This window comes from Dermochelys coriacea, chromosome 8 (genome assembly GCF_009764565.3).
Source record: "Dermochelys coriacea isolate rDerCor1 chromosome 8, rDerCor1.pri.v4, whole genome shotgun sequence".
NCBI classification, from domain to species: Eukaryota; Metazoa; Chordata; order Testudines; family Dermochelyidae; genus Dermochelys; species Dermochelys coriacea.
This window is the reverse complement of record NC_050075.1, coordinates 88,513,464-88,539,095: the sequence shown is the minus strand read 5'-3', so window position 1 is coordinate 88,539,095 and position 25,632 is coordinate 88,513,464. Positions and strand designations below refer to the sequence as shown.

General features: G+C 43.2%; 1 protein-coding gene across 1 annotated transcript; it reads right to left on the bottom strand.

Moving 5' to 3' along the window:
- Positions 1-1,539: 1,539 nt before the first annotated feature.
- Positions 1,540-18,577, bottom strand: RPE65 (retinoid isomerohydrolase RPE65). Its single transcript, XM_038412543.2, has 14 exons — positions 18,461-18,577; positions 16,658-16,740; positions 14,841-14,991; positions 13,425-13,532; positions 13,174-13,315; positions 10,105-10,252; positions 9,659-9,740; positions 9,049-9,181; positions 8,790-8,929; positions 6,798-6,927; positions 4,962-5,076; positions 4,769-4,863; positions 4,553-4,664; positions 1,540-2,372 (listed from the first exon to the last, which is right to left on the bottom strand). The coding sequence occupies exons 1-14, from the start codon at positions 18,469-18,471 to the stop codon at positions 2,221-2,223; spliced, it is 1,602 nt and encodes a 533-aa protein (XP_038268471.1). The 5' UTR covers positions 18,472-18,577; the 3' UTR covers positions 1,540-2,220.
- Positions 18,578-25,632: the final 7,055 nt, after the last annotated feature.

The window sequence follows — 25,632 nt, the reverse complement described above, 5'->3', positions numbered from 1 at the left end:
GACACAGCGAATAGGGCACTGACCTGGGAGACAGGAGCCCTGTGTTCTGTTTCCAGCTCTCCTGCCTACATGGCAAGTCATTTCACCTCTCTATACCTCAGTTTCCTCATCTGAATAGTCATAATAATGCCACAAGTACTCCTTTTCTTTTTGCGAATACAGACTAACACGGCTGCTACTCTGAAACCTATAATAATGATGTACTCCTTTTGTAAAAGTGTTTTGAAATCTATGGCTGCAAAAGTATTCTATGATATGACCCAGGTACTGTTAGTAGATCTTCCTCCAGCCCAATGTGCTGACTGAAAGCTATTACAATCTGAAGGCTGTTTGGCCTATTTTGAAAGAGACCTCATAGAAACTAGTCCTGGAATTGGCACTCTTGTTTCCATTCAGTACAGGTCAAAAATCCATTTGGTATCTGAAAACTCTAGATGCAGTCTTTCCGCATGGGATGTGAGGTACCTTAGCAGGGCAATATGGGGCAACTTAACTAGGCCCCCTGACCTCCTGGGAATTGGATACCTATTCTGCAAATAGGAAAAATTCAAGTTCTAGTTGCATCAATCTGAAATCATTCACCAGCAGAAATAAGTTTGTTGGAGTAGAAGACAGTGAGGACAAAAACCTTTTCTTTGCTTCTTTTGCATGTGCTAAGAAAGCAGGAGCTAAATGCATCTCACATAGGAGTTTTGATAGTGACAAGAAATTACAGTAACAAGTTCTGGGATAACAAAGCTTTAACAGACAATATTACTTCAGCTCAGGGTCTGAGAAAGTAATATTAAAGCTGGAATATTAACAGCAATTAAATGTAAACCAAATGTTTAAATAACGAGAATACTATTCATTATATAACATTACTGACTTGCCAGCTCTGGCACAGAATTCCATGAATTCAGTGTCAAATAATGCCATGTTTTACCCAGAGGCTGGCTGCTAGCAAGTCTGTCAGTTATGAACTGTAACAGCTTTATTCTTCATATAGCCTTCTGGATCTTTACATCAAATACAAACACTGAGCTTAGCTGACTGGCACATTATTATTTTAAATTTGGATTTGGAGGCTGGCAAGACTTTTGAGAGTCATAACAGTACTTTCACCCTGGCAAGCAAGTGGCCAATATTTAAGTCCAAACTTCCTTTAAGTTTGGATTTTGATCTTGGTCACTTATGCAAACATCCTGCTACATACAGTAGTTGGAAGGTTCTGCTCCCAAAATTAGGAGAAAAAGGGGAGAGAGGTAGGGGATTTTCTTTCATACTGACTGCTTCCAGCTGCTATAATGCTTGGAAAGGGGACTTGCTCCTTAACTGAAGGGTGCAGTTGGGACATGAACTGTTACTTTGTTGGTTGCATCTTGCAAAATTTCTTTGGAGTGAGTGTGTCATCAATGGAGAAAATGCTGTGTCTCGAAGCCATGGACTTACTGCCTCAGATGGATCCTGGTTATCAAAAACAGCCACAGGAACGATAGTAGCCAACTTGTCTGGGTTTATGATGGCCCCACTCAAAAACATTGGGTTTTAGAAAGCTAATACAGTGAACTGGAATTTAATCAATACATTTTTATACAGGATAAAATAGCCTCATAAAGCAGTCATTAGAAGACACTCTTGAGCTGTTCCACTGATGTTTGACTCTACAACACACTGAATTTCACACAGTACTGTTTCAAGTGCATCTCTGCCTCAAAGTTTAACTCTGTAAAGAGCCTTTCTTTAAAGTTTTAAAATGCTCAATGCTGCTTGTTTTAAAATCCTGTCAATGATTTTGCAAGGCTGAAAAATCTGATGAGAGAATACTTAAGTGACCATCAAGAAAAGTGAGAGATGGAGGTAATATCTTTTATTGGACCAACTTCTGTTGGTAGTCAAGTTTTCAAGCTGCACAGCACTTTTCTTTAGGTCCGAGACACTCCGAGCACCTTTCCCAGACCTAAAGAGCACTGTGCAGCTCAAAAGCTTGTCTCTTTCGCTGACAGAAGATTGTCCAATGAAAGATATTATGTAGTCCACTATGTCTCTCTAAATTCAGGGACCAATACAGCTACAAAACAGTAGTACCGCAAACATCAAGAAAAATGAAATTCCCAGTCTTAATGAGTTTTACAAATCAAAGACACTGAAGGAACATACAAAAACTCAAATATTCTAACTAGAAATGTATCTTTTCAAAGTCAAAAAAGCAAATTACAATAAGTGCACTGAAGAGAATCATCATGATCTTATGAACATTCCATGGAAGGTAACAGGAATATTCATCTCCACTTCAGCCCTGGCAACTTCACTCATATCCTTTGCATTCAGTATCAGTAGATAGGCAGGCTTCTGTCCTGCTCCAGGGTTAACAATCACACTCAGAACGACACCTAGCAAGCAGAAGTAAATAGGATATATATCAACAAAAAGCACATGGCATTCAAGGTAACTCACTAGGCTCTCACTTGGGCACCCACTAACCTCCGAGTGGCAAAATTATCAGTTACTTCCAGAATCCTGGCAGAGCACGGCTCTTTCTAAAAGCACAGAGGCCATAAAACTGCTATTGAAAGGAAAAGACTTTTCCTCTTCAGAAAGCATTCTGGATTTTTACTTGCTTTTCCAATAACCCAGTGCTTTTCTGATTTCTGAGGCAGGTTCGCTATAGCATGGCAGCTCCAGCCCAGTGTATAAAATGTTTTAAAAGCAAGGCTTTATTCTAAAGGTGACCATAAAAATGATATTGCAAGATCCTATGACAAATAACCCTCAGTAGAGTTCTTATCACAGAAGTAGAAAGGGAAAATTATTTGCCTTAGAAGTAAGGCTAAGATTTCTGTCTCACATATTTTTAGTAAGTCACAGGCAATAAAGAAAAATTCACTGAAGACAGTGACCTATCCATGACTTTTACTAAAAATATGCATGACAAAATGGGGAGCTGCAGGGTCCCCATGCCACTGGTAACTCCGAGCTCAGGGGACGCCTACCACCTGCGGTGTCTCTGGCTCGGAGCTCCAGGGCACCTCTGCTGGCTGCGGTGCTCCATGATCCCAGACACCCCCACCGCCTGCAGGACCAGGAGCTGCACAGCACTCCTGCCACCTACAGTGACTGGGAGCTGTGGGGCACATCTGCTGCCCTCTGCCACTGGGAGCTTGGGCCTGAAGTTTCCAGTCACCAAGGGTGGTGGGTACCCTGCAGCTCTCAGGCACCGGGGGCTCAAGTCACGGAGGTCTCTGGAAGTCATGGATTCCGTGCCTTCCATGATCTCTGTAGCCCTACTTTAATTCTACTTTTCTGATCTTCACTTCTGGGCTGAAGTGTGAGATGGGCAGAACTCCCCTACCTCTTAAGTTTTTTTTTGTTTTTTTGTTTTTTAGCAGCCAGTCAAAGAAGGGAAGAGCATGAGACAGGAGAGGGCCCTATTCCCTTCTGCCTATCATTCTGTTGAGTCCAACTAGCCCTCTTCACTGATTTTCAATCTGCCTCCATACAAGTGGCAGAAACTGCTGAAAGTGTCCTTAAACTCAGGCACTGGTACATTAAGCCCACATGCTGACAGCACAGTGCCACAGCAGTGCTGGAACATGAGAAACAAGCACCTGGTACAAAGAAAAAAAAATCTGATGCATGGAAAACAGAGTCACTAAGGTACCAAAAAATGATCAGTGACTCGTGAGGGCAGAGACAGGTGCTGCAGCATCAAAGAACAATGTCAAAAGTCTTGGGACAAAGACTGTAAAAATGTAAGCACTGAACCAGAGTAGATGTTCACCTAATGCCAAAAAGCATGCAAGAGTGTGCTTAAGTTCCATTTAAGTAAATAGCAGTTAAGGATATGCGTAAGTGCTTTCGTGAATTGAGCACATAAATAGAATCAAAATTTCACACACTAAGTCAATGGGAGGTTTAGCTGTTGACTTCAGTGGGATCAGGATTTCACCCAATGTCTTAACCATATTTTGGGAGACAGGATGATACAGGAAATCATTGGGATAACTCCTTACCTTTACGAGTGCTGCTGCTCACACTCAGTATTGGGGCACAGGAGTGCAGCTTGCCCAGAGCCAACTTGCACTATGCCTTGTGCAAACTGGTGCTCTGCATCCTACACTGACACAACCACGAAATTCACTCCTCCCCCAACATTAAAACTAAACCAACATTTGTTCTTACATTTATACTTTCATAAAACTCTGCTATTGGAATTGCGTCTAATATCGTAATTCCTGATAGAAATGCTCAAGAGCAGGGACAAATTCACAATACCCTCGACCTCTTGCTTCCTCAGTCTTGGCCTCTGTTCTATTTTCAGAAAGTCTTCCCAATTGTTTTAGACAGTTCTGCTTCACAGTAATGAAAACCACTCTTGTTTGGGGCACAGTTTGAGTGCCTCAATGTTGTTATGGCACTTCGCTGCCTGGTGCCTCTCTTTCACTTGGCAATTTATTGACTGTCCATCTAAAGGACTTGGCATTCAAGATAGTTCTTGGTCCCTGGGACAGTGGATAGAAACTTATAAAAGAATCTAACTGAGCAAAAGTAAACATAACCTAAGATCATTTACCATCGTCCTCTTCCAGGGCGTCTGGATGTGAAACAAAGATAGGCTCTGATGGGTATGAATCTGGTTCCTGCCACACCCAAGTCTCTTTCGTTTTAACATTCAGCTTACAAAGCTGCAAAGGGGAGAAAAATCATCTCAGTATGGCTCCTTGTTAATTTTGCCTTAAGATAACATGCCTTAAATCAAACATGGCCTCATTAGAATATCAATAGTTACCCTGTCTGGAACAAAGTGATTCAATCCGAGGCCATATGTATATGTATAGGGTTTTCCAGCATATTTCTTATAATTGATTTGTGGAAACTCAAAGGCTAGAAAATGAGAGCACACATTTTCTGGGATTAGTGGGTTTCGGATTTAGTAAACTCCTTTTGCTGCCTATGGCTGAGGTTCAGATTTAACATCTTACCTTGACGAGCCCCAGAGAAAAGAATCTCTGGTTCTAGCCAGATTGTTTCATCACTGTGCAGAGTTGCAGTTGCTGTTGTGTAGGGCAAGGTGACTAAATTCTTACCCGTGTCGGCCTAGAACAAAGAGAAGCAACCGCTTTTGAGGAACAAAGGAACAACTGCAATTCCAAACTTTTTTTTTTTGCACTTTTGCACCACACACTGTCTAATGTTTATTTTCTTTGAACACCAGCAGTGCAGTTAGTGATGTACAGCAAAATCTTGCTAAGCAGCAAAATTTATAATTCACCCACACAAAATGGCTATCTCTTCCCATTTCTCAGTTAACACTTAACGGCAAGGTGCTTTGATGAGAGCTCATCTCCGTAAGATTTTGTTAGTTCTACAAAACATATAGCTGTATGTTTCCCAGCATACTATGAAGTCTCAGAACATAATTGAAACTAAGATATAGTTCCCAAAACAAATAAGCAAAGTACAACCTGCAGTTCAGTATCCTTGACTTTTCAATTGGGATTTACTGGCTCATTTTCACAACTCGCAAATTCACATGGGTTTCCCATTAGCTAGTGTAAATTTGTGAGGCTCTCCTGCACTATATCTGATCATGAGCAAAATCCACATTTTGTTTTCCTTAAAAGAATGAAAACAAAGAGAGAAACCTGGGACCAAATTTTGGTCTGTTACTTAAGTGTGAATCAGGAACCAATGGATTTACATTGGCATGAGATCAGAATCAGGCCGCTGGTCCTTAGGGAAGAGGTTTCACAAAGAGAAGTTAGGTACCCAACGTTCACTGAAAGGCAATGGAACACAGAGGCCTAATTCTTCTTGAGAATCTTCCCTAAAGTTATCCTGAGGTAATTAAATGCTGACATATGTACATGTATGTTTTAATTAAATTATATGAGGTGTATGATATATAGTGCCACTGAAATTCACTGCTTTTAGGCCAATTTACTTGGTTGGAAGTGTCACCCCGGTCTGTTCTCAACACAGTCAGGATTGAGAGCAAAGATTAGTTTTAAAAATCATCTAGAACAATAAGGGTGAAATGTAAGGGCCCCTGCTTTACAAAAGCTAAGTGGGGTGGGGCCACAGGAGGAGCAGATGCACAATGGACCTCGGCACTCTGCCAGGGAAATTAGCTCTGCAGCCGTAGGTGCTGGAACTTAGGGTGCAGCTGCACCCCCTGGCTTGAAGTGGTTTCCATTAGATTCAAGATTTACAGTTTGTTTAAAAGGCTCTCAGCACCCCCCACTATAAAAATTGTTCCAGCACCTCTCTGCAGCTGCTCTGAATATAGTGGCTTAGAAGGGAGCAGTAGGACAAACTTGTTCAACACAAGCTGCTTGGTCTGTAAATTCAGAGGCCACAAACCTTGTGTTGAGGCTGGTCATGTGTTAGAATACCAACACCAGACCAGGGGCTGGGAATGGATTTCATCCAGAAATTCACTCCAGCCGTGTCTGCTCTCTGTAAATACGCTAGCAAACAAAATGGCTGACAAATTATTCACCTACCTCCAATCAACACACTACAGCTCCTGGAAACCAGCCTATCATGGAAGAACTGCACTTTCACCTTGCACTTCTCTATCTTGGAAAGCAATACATGGGAACTTTCTGCGGGACAGACACTGTTAGAAAGTTATGGGTGGTTTTCTATTTCTATGAAGACAGGTTTTTAAGGGGTTTTTCCTTCAAAAGAAATTTAAACTAAGTTACACTGAAAACAGTCTGTAACAGATTTGCAGGAGCCATGAAGGCTGTAGCATTTCAGAGAACTGAATGTAGTTAAACTTCCAGATGTGCATAGCCTAGTGAAACTATTACCTTGTCAATGTTTAAGGGAAGGACATATCTGCGAGCTTCTGGCTGAGGAGCTTTTTCTGCATGTTTCTTCACTTCTTCCCAATTGGACCGCAAATTGGCTAAGTACAGATAATTGTAAACAAATTCAAACCTGCACAAAGACAGAATCAGAAATAAGAACCAGAACAATTGTATGTCATTTTAGAGAGAAGAATTCAAAACGCATGTGTTCATTCCCACACCCGCAACAAGTGAACAGCAAGATCTGATAAGGCTCCTGATGCAGTGTTCATTGGGGGAAAAGTTGTGTGTGCACAACATTGCCCTCTACTGAAGGGCATTAAGAACTGTTCAACTGATGTCACAGGCTCTATACAGTTAGCTGATTTTGGAGCAGGAAAATCCCACTTTTGCACTTGCTGTCACCATGAAGTTTTGAGTGTCCATGGTGCAGAATCACTGCTTGAAAGTTAAAGTCTATGCTGACAGATTTATTTCTGTATTTCTGTGACCACTGCCTATCACCCTAACAAAATTAATCCAGACTTGTGCCCATTGGACTAGCAGTAGCAGAGGTATTTCAACAATTAATACTATTTACTAAAGCTAACAATGAACTGAAAGTGTTGGTAAATCAGTTATTAAAACTTCACAAAATCCTCCACACACACTAGTAACTGAATATCTGTGTAAACCAAAAGCGATCAGTATAAACATTCTGAAAGAAGATAGTTGAAAATCAGATCCTGCTTTAAACCCTGACCCTGGAAGCTGATTCCCCGCAGACAGATCCCATTTCCACTTGTGGGTCAGTTTGGGGGATCAGAGCCTTACTTCATTGCTAATAGCTGAGTGCCAGGGCTGTGTTTCCCCTGCAGGAACAGACATCAAAAAGAAAGATTTTTTACATATTGTAATGAAACAGTCACATAGCCACAAAATTCTAATTACTTTCAGGAAAATAATATTTTGCTTTTAAAAATTAACATTTTCCCTGAAACCCAGTTATTTTTTAGCCTGAATGGAAAAAAAAAATCAATCTGCCAACTTATTTCCCTTAACCAGATCATAGCATGGTAGTACTTTATGAGGAGATGTCACTTTAGATTTCTGCTTTAAAACTGATTATAGTTAAGATACTTCCAGGTCAAAATTATTAAGGGCTGGTCTACACTACACAGTTAGGATGACATAAGGCAGCTGGGGCTTCAGACCTCCCTGCCTGCTGGGAGTCAGGCAGCCTTGTCAATTTCATGGCTTGATGAGCTATGAAATTGACAAGCCTGCCCTGCTCCTGGTGGGAAGCCAGTGGGGGACATGGGAGGCCCAAAGCCAGGGCAGCTAGACCCCACTCCTTGGGGGCAAGAAGCCTGGGGCAGCTTCCAGCAGGGAACAGGGAGGGGAAAAGCGCTGGGCAGCTTTCCCCGCTCCCAACGGGGGGCTGCAGGGAAGGCAGCCCTCCAGGAGCCTGGGAGCCTGTGGGGCAGCTGGGTTCCTGGTAGGGCTCTCAGCTCCTCACACTGCCCTTCTTAGGTCGGTGGAAACACTTGTGGTGAGGACGTGCACCCCCAACCCAAGGAAGGTAGTGTGGATATATACTACCACAATAATTACTGCAGTGGCTGGAACTCTACTTAATATAGGTCGACTTGCATTTCCAGTGTAGACATCCCTTAGTGTATGGTTATCCCTGGTTCCTTAGAAAACAAAACTTGCTGCTGGATTATCCAGACCAGCCAGGTATTTTTTCAGTCAGAATGGATTTATACCCTTGGATGACAAAATCATCCATCCATTACTGGGGTACAATTGTACTCTGATTGAAGACAATGACAAAAATCTCACTAATGTCAATCACAGAGCGTCAGGCCCAGAATCATAGCAATTAGATATAGGAAAGACCCACTAGGTTGCCCATCCCATCGCCTTCTCAATACAAGATTTCTCTCAGCACATCTCTAGACTGTATTTACAAATAGCCCTGTGGGCAATCACTTGAGCGCTCTCACATACCCCTTCCAGGTGCAGAGATCCACAATAAGAAATCCATTGTCTTCATAGGTGTTAATGTGATGGAAGAGGTTAAAGGCTGAGGTCCTATATTTGATATTAAGGTACTTTCCTTTTTTTTTATCTGCTACATGAAGCCAGACCTGGAAAACAAAGAAGCATTTTGCTTTTGGCACATGAGAAATAATGAAGGTATATTTACCATGACACAACCTCTCATTTAGAAGGCCAGTATGTAGCAGTGCAATGTAATTTCACTTACCCCCATGGTTTCATTAGACTCAAAGCAATCCATGTAGTTGGCTCCCCACAGACTCCAAGAAGAAAGGAATTTGAGCAGGTTAATTTTCACTGGTGTTTCCACAAACACTATATAGTTTGGAGTCAGCCCAAAGCTGTTCAGAAATACAGTAGGAGCTTGTAAGTTTGCTTGTGGTGATTTCTGACAAAAGTATGTTTATACACAGAATGGTGGCTTGTCAAATAGTGGCTGCTGCATTTAAAAGTCAGTTTAATGTTATTGGAACATAATTCTCCTGATTTCTGCAGATTCTTAATGTTAGCTGGTGTTTACTGCTTGCTTAGCAGATTTGCTTCCCATGTATAAAACAGAAAGAATGTTTGAATAAACTACGTTTAAAAAAAAACCAATCAAACGTTGTGCAAACTATATCTGTCCATATCACAGGACGGTTGTACCTTTTGTGTTATTTGAATAAATGACAGTGGGTTCTCTGCTAGAAATGGCTATTTTCAAATGTGGCTCAAAGGTATGAAATACAGGTTTCACAGCAAGAAAGTCTCATTTTTCTGCATACAGAACTGGTTTATATATTTCACTGTGCTGTTGAAAGAAATGGCCTACAATTTACCTGTGCACATAGGAGGGTTTAAATCTATCGCTGCAAGGAAACTGTACAACCACATCGGACTTGTTCATTGGATCTTTCTTGTCTGAAATAATAATAGTATTTAAATGATTATGGAAGCAGCCCCAATAATGGCTCAGTAAGCCCATGCTACAAAATGTTAGCTAGGAAGGTTTTTGGCCTTTAACACAAGAAGTATTCTTTTCTCAAAATAACATGTACTGCCTTTTTAAAGAACAACAACATCTGTAAAAAGTTTCTTATAAAATTTTTTAGTTAGATAAGGAAGGGACAGAAAAGAAAAAAAATCAAATAAAAAAATATTATCTGAATACTGAAAAATGATGCAACCTACAAAAGTGACAGATTAATTTGGCACCTGAAGGGATTTCTACAGCATGAATGTCTAAAGAGCACAGGCATTGCTTTTAAGCAATACATAAACTAACCTGCTTGCAGTGGAGGGATCCGTACAATATTGTAGGCAATTGCAAAATTTTTTCCAAAGCAGTTGCCGATGTTATAAACCGTCCCATCATTTTCAATATGGGGGTGAGCAGTTAAGCCATTGATTGAAATATATTTACAAAGGTCCACCTGAAGAATGAGAGAGAGAGGTGACTTGGGGTGAATCATAAGCTTTATCTGGAGGAGGTATCATTACTTATCATTATGAATGTAATGAAATAGTTGGCTTGGGAGTGTCCTTTTATTTTAGGTAAGGAATGTTCTCGTTTCACACCTCTAAGTAAATTACCTACAAATATTTAGAGAAATAGCAGCAATGGCATGCACACAACTCCCATTTAAGTCAAGAGGAGCTCTGTATGTAGAACTGTTGGGTCCAAAGGGAAAGAGTTTAAAAATAAAAAACAGCTTTGATATCTCACGGACAAGCTGTTGAAGATGGCATTCAGGTTAGAGACAGGTTTCAGAGTAGCAACTGTGTTAGTCTGTATTTGCAAAAAGAAAAGGAGTACTTGTGGCACCTTAGAGACTAACAACATTTATTAGGTTAGAGACAGTTCTGCATTCCTCCACTTGGGGGGTCAGAATCCTTCCCAAAACCTCTAGCTCTGATCAAAGAAACAACACACTAGATTCAATTTTTCAGCCTTGACATAGAAATGTGAATTGTACCCTGCTGTAATCCCTTTGTGAGCTAAATTGGGGATTGGGTAGAATGGAGTGCCAGAAGAGAGTGAAAATGGAGGTGTGCTCATACTGCCATGCTGCAGTAGTATAAATGGGTGTGAGGGTACCTGATCGTAATGTCAAAGATTAAAGCAGCTCCCTTCACCTTAACTCTGGTTCTACTTTCCAGAGTCTGCAAAGTCTGCATCATCTCATGCACTCAGATTTTCAGGAGGCTGCACAGGAATATTGTTCTTTTGAGAGCCGTTACAAAAACCAAGTATCCTGGCAAAACAGACAGCAAGCCAATAAGCACAACGATGGCTCCACTTGGGGGGCCAGAGACTGGCAGTGCAATTGTGTGTCCAGTGAACATTTTGCCCTGTTATCAGACCACTGGGACACCATTAGCACATGGCTGCATGACAGTCACTGGCTCATACTAAGGAATGCTCACTGGCTGTGTCTTCATTGCCATGCTACTCAAATAGGTCCTATGGGGAAGTTCAGGGCCGGCGCTACGTTTTTTGCTGTCCCAAGCAGCCAAAAAAAACAAACATGCCGAATATTCCACTGCTGGAGAGAACATCGGAGGGAGCTGCCGCCAAATTGCTGCTGACGGCAAGACGTGAGTCAGAAGAGTCGCCGCCGAATTGCTGATGCGGGAAACAACGGAGAAGTGCTGCTGCTGAATTGCCGCCAGGGCTGCTGCCAAAGTGCCACCCCCAAGAACAGTTGGAGTGCCCCCCTTCAGCAGCACTGCCCCAGGCACCAGCTTGCTTAGCTGGTGCTTAGAGCTGGCCCTGGGGAGGTTGGCCTTGTGATAAAGGCACTGAACTGGGACATCTACCACAGACTTCCTGCATGGACAAATCACCAAAGGGAGGACGGCACCCAACACTCACTAATTGGTTTCAGAGTAGCAGCCGTGTTAGTCTGTATTCGCAAAAAAGAAAAGGAGGACTTGTGGCACTTTAGAGACTAACAAATTTATTTGAGCATAAGCTTTCATGAGCTACAGCTCACTTCATCGGATGCTCACGAAAGCTTATGCTCAAATAAATTTGTTAGTCTCTAAGGTGCCACAAGTACTCCTTTTCTTTTTTGCGAACACACACTAACGTCACTGGATTTTGAGCACTCAACTCTGAGAATCCTTTGAAAAATGCCAACCTCAGTCTCTGTGTGTCTCAGTTTCCCATCTCCAAAAAGAGGATAATAGAACAGGTCCAGGTTTTTTTACCCCATGAACATTTTTGACACGAACAAAAAATTAATTTTAGGCAAAATGTCCATGGAAAATCTTTAAGTTTTTGGTGAAAACTGGAAACCAAAAGATGCTGGCTGCAAATGTGGGTTGTAGTATGTCATGGGAGCTATGCCCCTCATATCCCTATTCTCCTGTGTGCGCTGGAACCCCCAACTGGACTATATCTCCCATAATGCCTCACAGTCTCACTTTTTTGTGAGGAGAATCGTGGAACATGGAGTGCCTGGCTGTGGTGCATTATGAGAGATATAGTTCAGCTGGGGATCCCAGCCCCTAGAAGAAATGGGATCACGAAAAGCAAACTACAGCTTCTAAGAGGCACCACAATGCTCATTTGCAGCCAAACTCTTTCAGTTAGGTTTTGGGCCAGAATATTTTGACATAAAAATGACATTTTCCATGGAAAGCAGACACATTTTTAGGAAACAAGTAATTTTGTGGTGAAAATCGAATTTTCCATTGAAAAACAATTTCAATTGAAAATTTTAAGCCAGCTATAATAATAAATAATTAATAAAATTATAATAATAAAGAGGTGCAGTAAATTCATTGATATTTGAGGTGCTTAGCTAATACAGTGTATAAGTACTTAGACAGATCGATAGCAGATGCACCTAACTTAGGGCCCAGTCTTGCAAACATGATTGGCATATTGCTTTCTGCTGTGACTAGACCCATGGACATCACAGTTATCTGTAGAGTTGGGCTTTCAATTCTCATCAGCCATGGTCATGGATCCCAGTCACACTCCTCACCTGCACAAGTGTCTACTTTGTACATGAAGATGCACTTTGATCATAGTTTGTAAGGCAGGATTTTAATAGAATCCTTTGATTTCAAGGGAGGAATTAATAAGAGGAGCAGACAGAACTCTTTAAAACAAAGATACTATTTTCATCTGCAAGCATGATGTAGGCAGCATGCTGTGAAGAGAACATTGTCCCATTTTTCATGAGGCCTCAGAACCACTTTAATAAATGATCAAGCTAGTTGATATCATTATTAAAACTGCCCATTGCAGGTAATACCTTGGATCTTACCCTCTGTAATGTGCTACTGATAGAGTTTAAAAATTTGGAGGAATTACAGATAAAATGAAGACTAACATATCTACCTGCTTGATTGTCTCCAAAGTCTCTGGGTTAATCTTGGTGATAAAGTTGGTCTCCGTGCAGGCATAGTAATCTTCACCCACTGGGTACACATTGACCAGGGCATTATCAGTCACCTCCACACCTCTGAAGTATGAAAAAAACCTGGGCAAACAAAGTCAACAAATGATCAATGATATCCTAGCAGTGGGGCTTTCAGACCATGACACCGAAAACATGTCACTCTTCTACAACATGCAACTTTCTCAGTCACCTGGAAAATATGTTCTTGCATGGATCAGGGTAAGCACAGGTGCCAAATTCAGTTATCACAATTCTTTTCTCAGTCATTGCTCTTACATAAGCATCAGTCCGAATGAACCTAGAGAAAGCCAAGAAATAGAAGGGATGTAATGGACATAATGACAAAAGTGGGTACAGTGTTATACAATGAAACAACAACTAATCTATAAAATATTTAAATGAAACTCTATGTGAAGTTTAAAAGAGCTGAGTTTCATAAACATATTTCTGCAATCAAGAGGGTCATGTCACATCTCAAGAGTATATAACTCTGAAATCTGCTTTTCTCTCTCCCCAAATGTTCAGACATGGGAAACACCTGGGAAGTTGATGACCAGGTAAAGCTGGAACCCTCTTAGATTTTGACTTCAATGGGAATTTTGCCTAAGGACTGCAAACTTGAGACTTTTCTTAGTGGTTTTCTGGAATGGCATCAGTTAATGTCTTCCTTGCAAACTCAGATGTCCTATTCAGAATTGGACAGATGTTTTTTCCTTGGAAAATCTCAACATTTCATCAAAAAACTGAAACCCCCAAACTGAATTCTTTTTTAAAATAAAAAATATTTGAACTTTTTTGGTTTTTGGCAGATTTTGCCTGACCAAAACCCATAGAATGTTCAGTTTTTGGTTTTCTCACACATGCACACACTTCAAGGAAAACAGACTCCCTCCACTCAAAATGCCTACTGTTGAAAAATCTTTCAATGGAAAATTTTCAACCAGCCGTAATCATCTTGTATCCTAGATTGATCAGCTTGGATGCCAGTCAAGTATCTGGACCTTCAATATGAAACAAATGCTGATCCTGCCAAATTGAAACAGATATTATATACTTTGTCGAATATAAAGTGGCAGTAAATTTTGGGTGCAAGCGTGGAACCCCTGATTAAGTACTACAAGAGTGTTCTACAGTAATGGTCCAAAACTCTGCACTAACAAGAGGCTAAGCTACAGGATTTTGACCATTGCTGTAGGACACTGCAACAACTTTCATAATGGACTTTAGTTAACTAAAGGAAGGCAGAGTTGTCTAGTGATTAAAACCTGGGACTGGGAATCATGAGTCCTAGCTCTGTCACTGACTCACTGTGCAACCTTGAGGAAGTTACTTAACCTCCTTCTGTACCTGTTCTCTTATCTGTAAAATGACCCAGTTGCAAAATGCATGCATTCTGTAATCTTTAAATGGAAAGTGTTATGTTAGTGCTAAGCATAAATATGATGTTACCATTATTAACAATTTATAATAATCCCAGCATTAGAGATTTTACAATCAGCTAATTGACTTGATGTCAAGGTGAATCCTGCAGGCATCAGAGGGCAGAATATGGCCCTAACATTTTGCATTTTCTCTCTTTAAATTTGCTTTGATGTTTTGCGCTTACCTGCGATGGTATGTGACATGCCCCTCCTTAAAGTCAAATTTATGAAGAAGTGCTTGGCCATCAAACAAATGATAAAATGGTTCCGAACCAACTTCAAATAAACCAGGCCCACATCTAAGCAGACTGCCTGTAAGCCATATGGGAATCCTGCCTATAAGAAAGGTAATCAAGAGGTAATTTTGTGAGTGCTAATTCCAAGATAAAACAGGTTTTTCTTAAGGGTCATGTGAGAAGAACAAACATTCCAAGTGCACCATTCCTCTTTCAATACAAGTTCTCCCTATGTTTATTAATCTCTTATTTTCACACGGAAAACTGGGCTCTCACAATCTCTGAGATCATTTTTTTCTTATTCTGCAGACTTAATATCTAGAATAAAGCCAAGTATGGAACAAAATAAATCAGCAAATTGTTATTATGCAAAGGAGCAGAGTTTGTTTTTTTAAGGTAGAAGTTTTTAACAACATCTATTGAATTCCAATCTCTTTCCACCTCCTCTTCAAGATTTAAAAATGAAAGAAACTTGAATTTAATAGAAGAGTGAGCTATGGATCTGAATTCTCAATTAGAATTATAATGATCTTCCATTATACAGGAATCCAAGTCATTTTACAAACCTAACCAGCCTGATGTACAACTTTATATAGGGATTACTTCATCCACCACTGAAACACAGCGTCCTCTGAGGTGAAACACAGCAACTACTTAAGATTGCACAGTAATACCACCAGAGATGAAAGTAAGCCAGTACGCCCTGGTATGGCGTACCGGTAAGAGCCGGTGTGCCGCACCAGGACCAGCTTTCAGAGAGGGCAATTTAAAGCCCTGGGGTAGCGGTGGCAGGGCTGCAGCGGGGATTTAAAGGGCCCCGGAGCTCCAGCTGCTGCTACCCCCCCCCCGGGGGCCCTTTAAATCCCAGCCTGAGCCCCGCTGCCTGAGCCCTGCGGTAGCAGCGGCAGGGCTCTGGCGGGGATTTAAAGGGCCCCGGAGTCCAGCCGCTGCTACTGCCCTGGAGCCCTTTAAATCCCAGCCAGAGCCCTGCCGCCGCTACCCCGGGGCTCGGGCAGCAGGGCTCAGGCTGGGATTTAAAGGTCCTGGGGGGGGGGGGTAGCGGTGGCTGGAGCTCCGGGGCCCTTTAAATCTCCACCTCTTCCAGTTGAGGTCACGCCCCCTGCTCAGGACTCCGGCATACCCGTAAGTCCTCTAACTTACTTTCACCCCTGAATACCACAGAATAGTTCTGGACAAAAGAAGAAGAAGAATACTGCACATATGTTAAGATGCAAGAGGAATTTACAGGCAAAATGCCAATTTTAGGAAGATCATTGCTCTCAAAGCTAGAGTTTGACAGCAGAGTTACCATCCCTGTTCTTCAAAAATGCCATGGGATCTTTAATGACCACAAGAGGTCAGGTTTTATGTCTTCAAAAGATGTTACCTCCAGCAGTCCAGTGCTTCCTAAGAGCATACTGGGCCATGTATTATTTCAGTATTGACTCTCAGAAAAGAGTGTGACCTATGGAACTGTCAGTACTATTTCTTCAGCTGTTAGGTGTTCCTACAGATCTGTCCTGGTATAGACTCAGCTTGATTAAGAGATTTGATGGGATCACAGCACATGGTATAAAAGGAACTTGGGCTTGTCCAGAAGCACCTGCTTCCACTACCCTGAGACGTACAGGCCACTGTGCTTCCTGCCCCTGTGACACGTTTAACCCATTTATCTCACAGTACAGCACTCTGGGATCAGGTGAGCAGCATTCAATGACCCTGGGGAGAAGTGCTGGGTTCCGAGGAATTGTTAGAAATGTACAAACCTGTGACATGAGCAGTTACAGGTGCAGCCAATTCCTCCGCAGTCTCAAAAAGCTTCTTGTATCCACCAGCTGGGTGCTCAATTCTGAAAGGTTTTAAGAGAGCTTACATAAGAGCTCTGGAAATGTGTCAGAGTTACAGGGCTTTGTTTCTAGATGGGATCATTTCTGACTCAGACTAATTCTTAACAAAGCTGCATGATCAGCTTGAGGAGAAGCAGTGGCCCTCGGAAGAATGAAGGTTTGAATGGAACTGAGAAGAAGCCTGATGAGCTGCATTAACTGATTCAAAATAACACAGAGACTTTGAAGAAAGAAAGTGAGCATCATCTTGTGCCTTCACTGCTGGGCATCAGAACTGAACTAATGTTTCTGAATGCCTCAGCCCCCGGTGGCTGCTCTGCAACAGGGCAAAGCCGTAATACTATTGGCAACGGGTAGAGAAACCCTGAGATCAGGGAAGTGGGCTGTGATTTTAGTGCCAAGAGTCACAAGTTCCATTTCCCAGGCCTCAGGTAAACAGTTTGCTGCCAACTGTAATGTGTGTGTATGGCTAAAAATCATACACTTGATTCTTTTCCTGCCAAGTACAGACTACAATGTCCAACGCACTCTAAATATAGACTATACTCCGCACTGCACTATCCTGCCCTCTCATCCAGAGGTACAGACCATCCTCCTGCCCCCCCCACTGTAACCCCCCCAGAATAGTATGCACACCCGAACTAGCATACAGAATATACTGCACCCCTAAACATAGACTGAAATTCCTCCCCAAATCTGGTGCAGCCTGCTCTTTAGGACCTGGTCACCCTCTCTCATTGCTACTGTAAGTTCCCCCTCTGTGCCTGATCCACAAAGGATGCACGTCTGTTACAGCCAACTGCTAGAGTGTGGCTCTTTAGCACATGTTGCGGAGACTTATGCTTTCAGCTCTGGAGGTCCCCTGTCAGTCCCTGCTTATGACAACCATCACATTGCTCCTTGAAGAGCAGAGTGCTGCATTATTCCCATATACTGCAACTTCTGAAGTGGGTTTCCATTTCTGAGAATATAACAAGCTGCAATAAGATGATATGTGCAATAATCTCGGTAGGCAAGTTCAGGTATCTAGTAAATCCAGCAGATCCAGCTGTAGCATGGAGGAGGGAGGAGAGCCAAACAGTGTAACTCCTTCCCCCAGTATTCCCCATAGGAGAGGAGAGCTGATATCAGGCTTCATATGCCCCCTGCCCCCACTTCAGTCATGTGAATTTGGGGAAGAAAATCTCCTGGGAGGAGCCAGCCAGTAGGAGCAGAGATAAGCAGCTGTAGCCTGCATCTTCGGAAGTTGTTTGGCATCATCAGCACTCAATGGATTTCACTGTGAAAACTCTCCCCCCTGTGCTGACTGGCTATTTGCTTCCTCCTTTCCCCACAGTCTCTTCCCTTCAGCCTCCCTCCATGCTCCCCTTCCCTTAGTACCATCTCCCTTCCTTTGTCTGTCTGGTTAGCTAATTCCCTCCAAGCAAAACTCCACCAAATAAGTTTAAAACAAGCAATCAAAGAATCGTGGCACTAACTTGATATTTGCATCCTATTACATTGCTCCCTCCGCTCATGTACTTTATCTCCCTTGCCTTCCTTCCCCCCCCCCAGCATGTCTGTGTCCTCTCCTCTACTTAGAAAGTAAGCTATTCAGGGCATGAATGGTCTGCTACTCTGGTTGTACAGTACAGGGGCTCCAGGGGCTATTGTAATACAATTACTACATTAATAATAAGCACAGAGTCTCTAGTCCAGAGAAAAGCCTGTAGGGATACTCACTGGCTGGACATTTTCTCCCTGATCAAGGATTTGAACTTTCCAGAGCCAACTGCAGAGTGTGGAAGTCAGAGCTGTGTGCTGGGTATTTATATGAGTGGTAAGTCCCACTGAAGGGAGTTATAGCCTCAAGGAAATCATCCCAACCAATTAGTTTGTACCAGGGAACAGAAGTTGCTTTCACTACTGAAATCCTCCTGACCCTTTATTTATTTGTATTGCTGTTCACACAACAAAGTCTTTGAATGTTTTCCAGAGACTTAATTCCTTCCCAAGCAGAAATGGATTTCAAAGAAATAAGAAGGGAAAGAGAGAGCATTTGAATCACACAGTCTGTAATGTGCTCTGCCCTTCACTACCACCACCACTAAGACTGGCTCTGTGCATGGCGCTGCTGGATCTGAGCAGCAAGGAAACAGTCTCCCAATGCACACCTGAGGGACAAAGAATTCTCTCTCTCTCTACCCTCCAGGGAGTCTGCGTATCAGGCACTAGACCAGGCATCAGGAGATCATGAATTCTCTTCCCAGCTTTGCCACTGACCTGCTGTGTGACCTTGGGCAAGTCCCTTCATTTCTCTGTATCTGTGACCCTGTCTGTAAAAGAAGGATAACTTCACTTTTCTTTGTGAAGCCATTTAATATCTATAGATAAAAAGTGCAACACCTGTGTGTAACCCTTCTGCCCGTCAGAGTTGGCAGCAACAAGGGCCGGGTTCAGTATCTAGGGGTTCCTTTCCAATAACACAATGCAAAACCGGCTCGAGCCCCCACCCAGTGACCTGGGACAAATATATACCATCCCCGCTGGGTGCCTACAAGAGGCAATACTTCCCCTCTCGCAAGCACAGAGTCTGAGTGCAGCAAAAGTCTTTTAATAACAGAGAGAAACAATGTGGCATTATGTTGGGGAAATACCACCAACAGGATTCATAACACAACCCATGAGCAAACTGGGGCGTGTCCTTTCCCTTTGCTTCTTGACTTCAGAAACCCAAAGTCACCCAAAGTCCAACAACCCCAAAGTCTCTGTCCCTGGTCAGTGCAGCACCAGAGTTCAAAAGTTTATCTGCAGAGTTTTACCTCACAACCTGGGTGGAGATTGGGGGGGAGGGGTTAAGGGGCACCTTATGTGGTCCAAAGCCAAGTGTCCCACCTCTCCATGGGGCTCCGCTCTGCTCCACTCCAGCAGCCGTTCCACAAACTGCTCCGCTCCACCAGCCACTCTGCTCTGCCAGCCGTCCCACAAGCTGCTCCAGCCGTCCCACAAAGTGCTCCACAATATATCTTCAGGCCCCCCCCCACTACTGAACACAACACTCAATGATTTCAGCTCCTAGTAAGTTTAGCTCTTTTGTGATTTCAGCTTGTAGTAGGGGAGCCTCAGTGCTGGTGCACCATTGGCTCAAAGTGAATTCAGCTCAGCAGCCTGTTACTAGACTCCTAATGGAATCAAAATTAGCTCTGTTTCAGAGTAGCAGCCATGTTAATCTGTATTCGCAAAAAGAAAAGGAGTACTTGTGGCACCTTAGAGACTAACAAATTTATTTGAGCATAAGCTTTCGTGAGCTACAGCTCACTTCATCAGACGCATTAGCTCCAATATTCCACAGTGGAGAGAGGAGGAAGTGCAATTAGCATGTAAGGCCCTCACTAGGGGGCCTATACCACCAGGTATTAATACCTGTCCCCAGCCTCTCTCCATTCACTGAGTTTTGGAACCCATGTCCCTTGCCTAGCAAGTGCTACTTAGTTGACGGCGAGTCCCTCCATCATAACAAAAGGCCAAGTACAGTTCCACTGTCCTTGATTCACATAATCAGGATAATAACAATTTATTCTTCCTGCCCCAATAACAGAGAAACTGGGGATCCCACAGCAGCCTAAGTGACCATTTGGGCAGCTATGGGCTCATGTTTGACAGGGTGGGTATGCCTATGCAAATGAGATCAGCCCCTGAAGTTCTTTTCCACAACTTGCCACAACTCACCACGAGATGTCAGAGTGGAGCTCATCCTGACTCTGCTTACACGTGTTTAGATAATAATCTTCCCTCCATGACGCAACAAAGAAGCAGATCGGCAGAGCCCCCTCCAACCAAGATCCCCGAGCGGTTCTCTGGATGGCGAATTTGGACGGGACGGTAGCAACATCGTTTCGCTGTGCTACCGCGCTCGCAATGCCACGCATCGCCTGGGGAAGCGCATCGGCTGCTGCTGGGAGTGGTGCGAGGAGCGCCAGGAGCTGGGAGTCCTGGTGCCACAGATCAGGTTCGATGACAACACCCATCGTCACCCCGAGCACCAGGGGCATGCTGGAGAGGACCCTGAAGGCGGCCATCCACTCGTTGTACATGGAACCCCTGAAGCATAAGCCAGACCAGGGTAAAGTCTTCGAACTTACCAACAAGTGGGACGCCAGCAACCACTTCCTCACCGGGGGCAGCTTCACCCATTTCGCCAACTGGCGGTTCATCCACTGCGCCCGGCTCAACTGCGTCCCGCTCAACGGAGCCGTCCGCCACGGGAACTGAGACAAGCGTTGCAGGAAGTGTGGCTACTGCAACGAGACCCTGCCCCTCGTCCTGTGCAGGTGCAAGCCCCACTCCAGAGCCTGGCAGCTGCGCCACAACGCCATCCAGAATCACCTGGTGAAAGCTATCGCACCATGCCTGGGGGAGGTCGCCGTGAACTCCACCATCCCAGGGACGGACAGCCAGCTGCAACCTGACGTGGTAGTCACCGACGAGGACCAGAAAAAGATCATCCTCATCGACATCACGGTCTCCTTTGAGAACAGGACTCCGGCCTTCCGCGAATCCCGAGCTTGTAAGCTGGAAAAATACGCCCCCCTGGCCAACACCCTGAGAGCGAAGGGCTATGAGGTGCAGATGGATGCCCTGATTGTCTGAGCCCTGGGCACTCGTGACCCCTGCAACGAATGTGTGCTGTGGGATCGGTCGATGCTACGCACGGCTCATGTGGCGCCTCATGGTCTCTGACACAATCCGATGGTCCAGGGACATCTACATCGAACACATCACCGGCCACCGACAGTACCAGGAGGTGAGAGCCGGTACAACATCATGCATCAACTACGGGAAAGGGACTGAGAGACTTTTTCCATTGGCTCATATGAACTGGAACCATAAACTCACTGAACATTAAATCCCACCAGATGAGGGTAAATCCATCCTCATCATCGAGTCCACTCATTATACTCCACACCTGAACATAGCCATTATATGAACAACATACCCCCATATCTCAATGTCTGTACTTTGTCTTGTTAAACTTTTACCCCCAATCGGGGAGATTGCAGATTATGTATTCTTTACGCCACCAGTTCCTAAACCAAATTTCGCACCCCTTGATAATCTGTACCTTATTCCCTGATAACCAGAAACTTTTATGCTTAAACTCTGTACCTTTTTCTTTTTACTTCTACATCATCTTAATAAAATGATTAATTCCTAGTGAGTTTGCAACTTTGCTACTGATCCACTTCCCATCCCATTTTGATTTAGCAATTGACCACTTCCCATATCTATCTGCCACTAATTCCATCCCCCAGCCTTGTGCCATGGATGACGTCTCTTCCTAGCCTCAGTGTACACACTACGCATCTGTTACCATCTGCTTCCCTCCCCGCCCCCCCACGTTGGGCCTGCCACTGATTGCTGTACTGTGACTGGCCTTAAAAACTGGCTACACTGCAATAGATAACTTAAACAAACCATGTTGTTATCTAAGCCCATGCAGTACTCCCTATAGTAAGAATAAGGTAGTTCAGGTATTGTGGGACAGGGATTGTCTATACCTTTTGTCTTGTACAGCACCAAGCACACTGCCAGTGTGTAACAAAAATCCATGCATAATAATACTGAGGTAACCGTATCTATTTATCAGACACAAAGTTTGACAGCTTTTAAGGGGATAGCAACTTGTAAGCAGCAAATTTTTAAGCCTGATCAATGTTGGCTCTCAATCTCTGCCATGCAGACATCCACATCTCTGCAGGAACCCTGGGGCTCTCCTTGCATAAGGCCCATCTAATGTGGGAGGAGCTATTGCAAATGCCTCTCACCTATCAGCTGAGCAGGAGCTGAGATTCAAGAGGTTTCTGGTTCATTGAAAGCACCAACTTAGTATTTCAGTTAAAAAATTACGAGGCCAGATCCTTAGCTAGTGTAAATCAGCACACCTCCATTGACTTCAATGCAGCGACATCAGTTTACATCAAGTGAGGATCTTGCCCTCAGCATTTCATTTTTAGTGGGCATCATATTAACAATGACAAGATATTTGCTAGTATTCTCATGGTTTGTCACTGCTTGACGTGAAGTGCTTAGCCTGATTTAATGGTGTAATATCTAGCTAAACAACTTAGACCTAGAATAAAAATGGCATATCCTCTTAACCACAGGCATGCAAACTCAGAACACACTGCTGCTTCATTACTCCAGGCTGGGAATTGTGTCTTAGCAAACATATTCCATGCACATGGCCTGTTGCCTGCCTGCACACGTATCTGTTAGAAAGGACTGATGCCGATCATACATTGACCAAACTCCTTCATGGGTCAACACACAGCAGACATCTTTCTATTGGAAAATCATCTTTAGTGACTATGTTGTCACACTGGCACCAAGTCTTCTTAAAAGGATGGAACATACTGATACATCTTTGCCACAGAATGATTACGGGCTAGTTTATACAACCATTCATGCTGAATAGCACCTTATCCCATTGAGGTCAATGGGCTATTACCTCATGAATAGTCCCCTTGTGAGTTAAGACATCTCAGTCTGGCCCTGTGCAAACAATTCAGGAAAGAGCGGCCTGGAGTTAATTTACAGGTTCTTCTGACAGATTGTCCACTGCACTAGGTATCAGGCATCTTTCTGTCAATTAAAAATTTAACAAATCTCTTTTCAAAGCAATATACAGTTACTAGTTAATTAATAATCCTCAAAAACCCTGACAAATATTAATAAATGGTGTAATATCTTCACTTTACAGATCAGGGAACTGAGAGACAGATGCTGTGAAGAAATGGATTAAGCTAAACTGTGCTAAATCACTCAGACCAAAATAAGAGTTCTACACAAATTTACACCACATCAATTTAAAAACACATCTTTAGTTAAACCAGTGCAAGTCTATGTGTAGACCAGGCCTGTGTGACAGGGCTGAGATTTGACCTCAAGAACAAACTCCTAGTTCTTTGTCCAATCCACTACATCATGTCACTGCAGCTTATAGAGATGGTTTAGTATTCAGGGAAAGAGAACTGGATTCTATCTGGCTCATCCATAATAGTAGTAATAATAATAATAATAATCATCAGGGGCTGGGGAATGCCATTTAAAGTGGGAGGCCATAGATTTGCTTCCCTCCTTCTCCTCTCAGGCCCCTCCACTACCTCACTATCCTTGCCCCTCTAGCCCATGAGTCCCTCTGCCTTCCAAAGCTGGGCCAAATTTGAGTTGAGTGAATGGCATTACAACTTGACATATGGGGTTGTAGTGCCACTCACGTTTGGCCTGGTCAAAAAATAGTCAGGCCATGGCCCGCGTGCCCCACACTCACCCCACCCAAGACTCCCCGTGCTACAATTATAATTGTTAACTAAATCCCCAGTACAGAATCTTTACTGTTGGTGATGCATGAATCAGGGGGAAAAAAACCAAACAGGTTTAACTTTTAAATCCCAGACTAAGTTTGCAGAGCTGGGTACTAAACCCCATCTTTTCACGTGTAGAATGAAGAAATTAGATCTCGGGTCACTGAGACACAAACATGGAACCTCACGATGCCAATTTTACAGAGTCAGTTTTCAGAACAGAAATATACTTTAAGAACAGAGAACACTATTACTATATTTTGCACAACTCTGATAGGCTACAGAAATTGCATGAACTCAACTGATAAATTAATTGGTCCTCCTGGCTAATTTTAACTTTGCAGCATGGTACTTAAAATGAATACTGCCCAGTTTGAAGTAGACTTTTTAGAATGAGTCAGAAAGAAAACTGACAACTCCATAGGGGTTTAGTTTAAAATGAAACAAAGAATGAACATTTTTATAACGTGTCAGCCATTTAAAGGTGTTAACTGTCATGTTGTTAGTCAGATTTGTAATGTAGCTATTACTTTAGTTTATGTCAAGACCTTGGACTACAGATTAAATAACATGGATCAGGAACTCTGAATAATTGGGGCAGCCCTCTGAAAGCTAAATCCTAAGAAATGTCAGCCTCTCTCAGCCTAATAAGTTGCTTATCTGGAACATGTAAGTAAGTAAAGTATTAACACAGAACAGAATAATATGGAAGTCATTACAGTGAGTAAGGTTAGGCAGGTTCTGGGGTTTGCAATGCTTTATAAGCACTGTTTGCTCCAGACTGCATATAGGTGACATACATCTTACTAGCAACAGCATCAATGCAAAACAATTTCTACAAAGGAGCCATTGATTACATTACCAATATCAGCCAGTTTACACTGGATCCCTCCTCTCCCACCATAAAACAACAGCTCACCACCCTAAACACTAGATTATAGCTGGAAAGCACACATTAATGTTCCAAGACATATCCTGGTTATTAGAAAATAACCTGCTGCATCAAAGAAAGGAGACAAAAGCTCATACTACAGCTAGTGAGCATTTTTCTCCCTCCCCAAGAACTGTTTGTGCTGCATCACAGATGGTGCCTTTTGTAATTTCCGCAAGCAGAGGCAAAAACAATTGCTTTGCTGGAAAACTGAGTAAATTATGCTAGAACAGAGCTCCAAGACCAGATGTTTCCCTCCTAGATCCCTATATGGAGGCTCTTTGCATGAATTTTCCCCTTTCCATATAGAGGAGAAGCTCAGCTGCCTACTTATCCCCCATACTCATCCCTCCAGATTTTGCTGATGCTTCCCCATGTGGTCCAGCAGGTTCATGCTGGGTCAGAAGATGGGGGGTGGCTGGGAAGAGAACAAGACCATGGGACTCCCAAATTCCCTCATGTCCCCTGTCCTAAAGAGGACCCTTGGATAAGTCAGTTCCACCGCACCCCCTGCTCCTGGAAAAAATCCATGACTGTGCTCATCCATAAAAAAGGCGAATGAGACGACCCCAGCAACTGGAGGCCCTTCTCCCTCTGCTCCACCATCTACAAGCTGTATG

Bases quoted from the DNA above. Each gene is read 5' to 3' on its own strand.
- RPE65 (XM_038412543.2), bottom strand. The intron at 13,533-14,840 runs GTAAGCGCAAAA...GGCTTTCTCTAG, and splicing joins CATGTCACATACCATCGCAG to GTTCATTCGGACTGATGCTT. The intron at 10,253-13,173 runs GTAGATATGTTA...CTCATTCTTCAG, and splicing joins CTTTGGAGACAATCAAGCAG to GTGGACCTTTGTAAATATAT.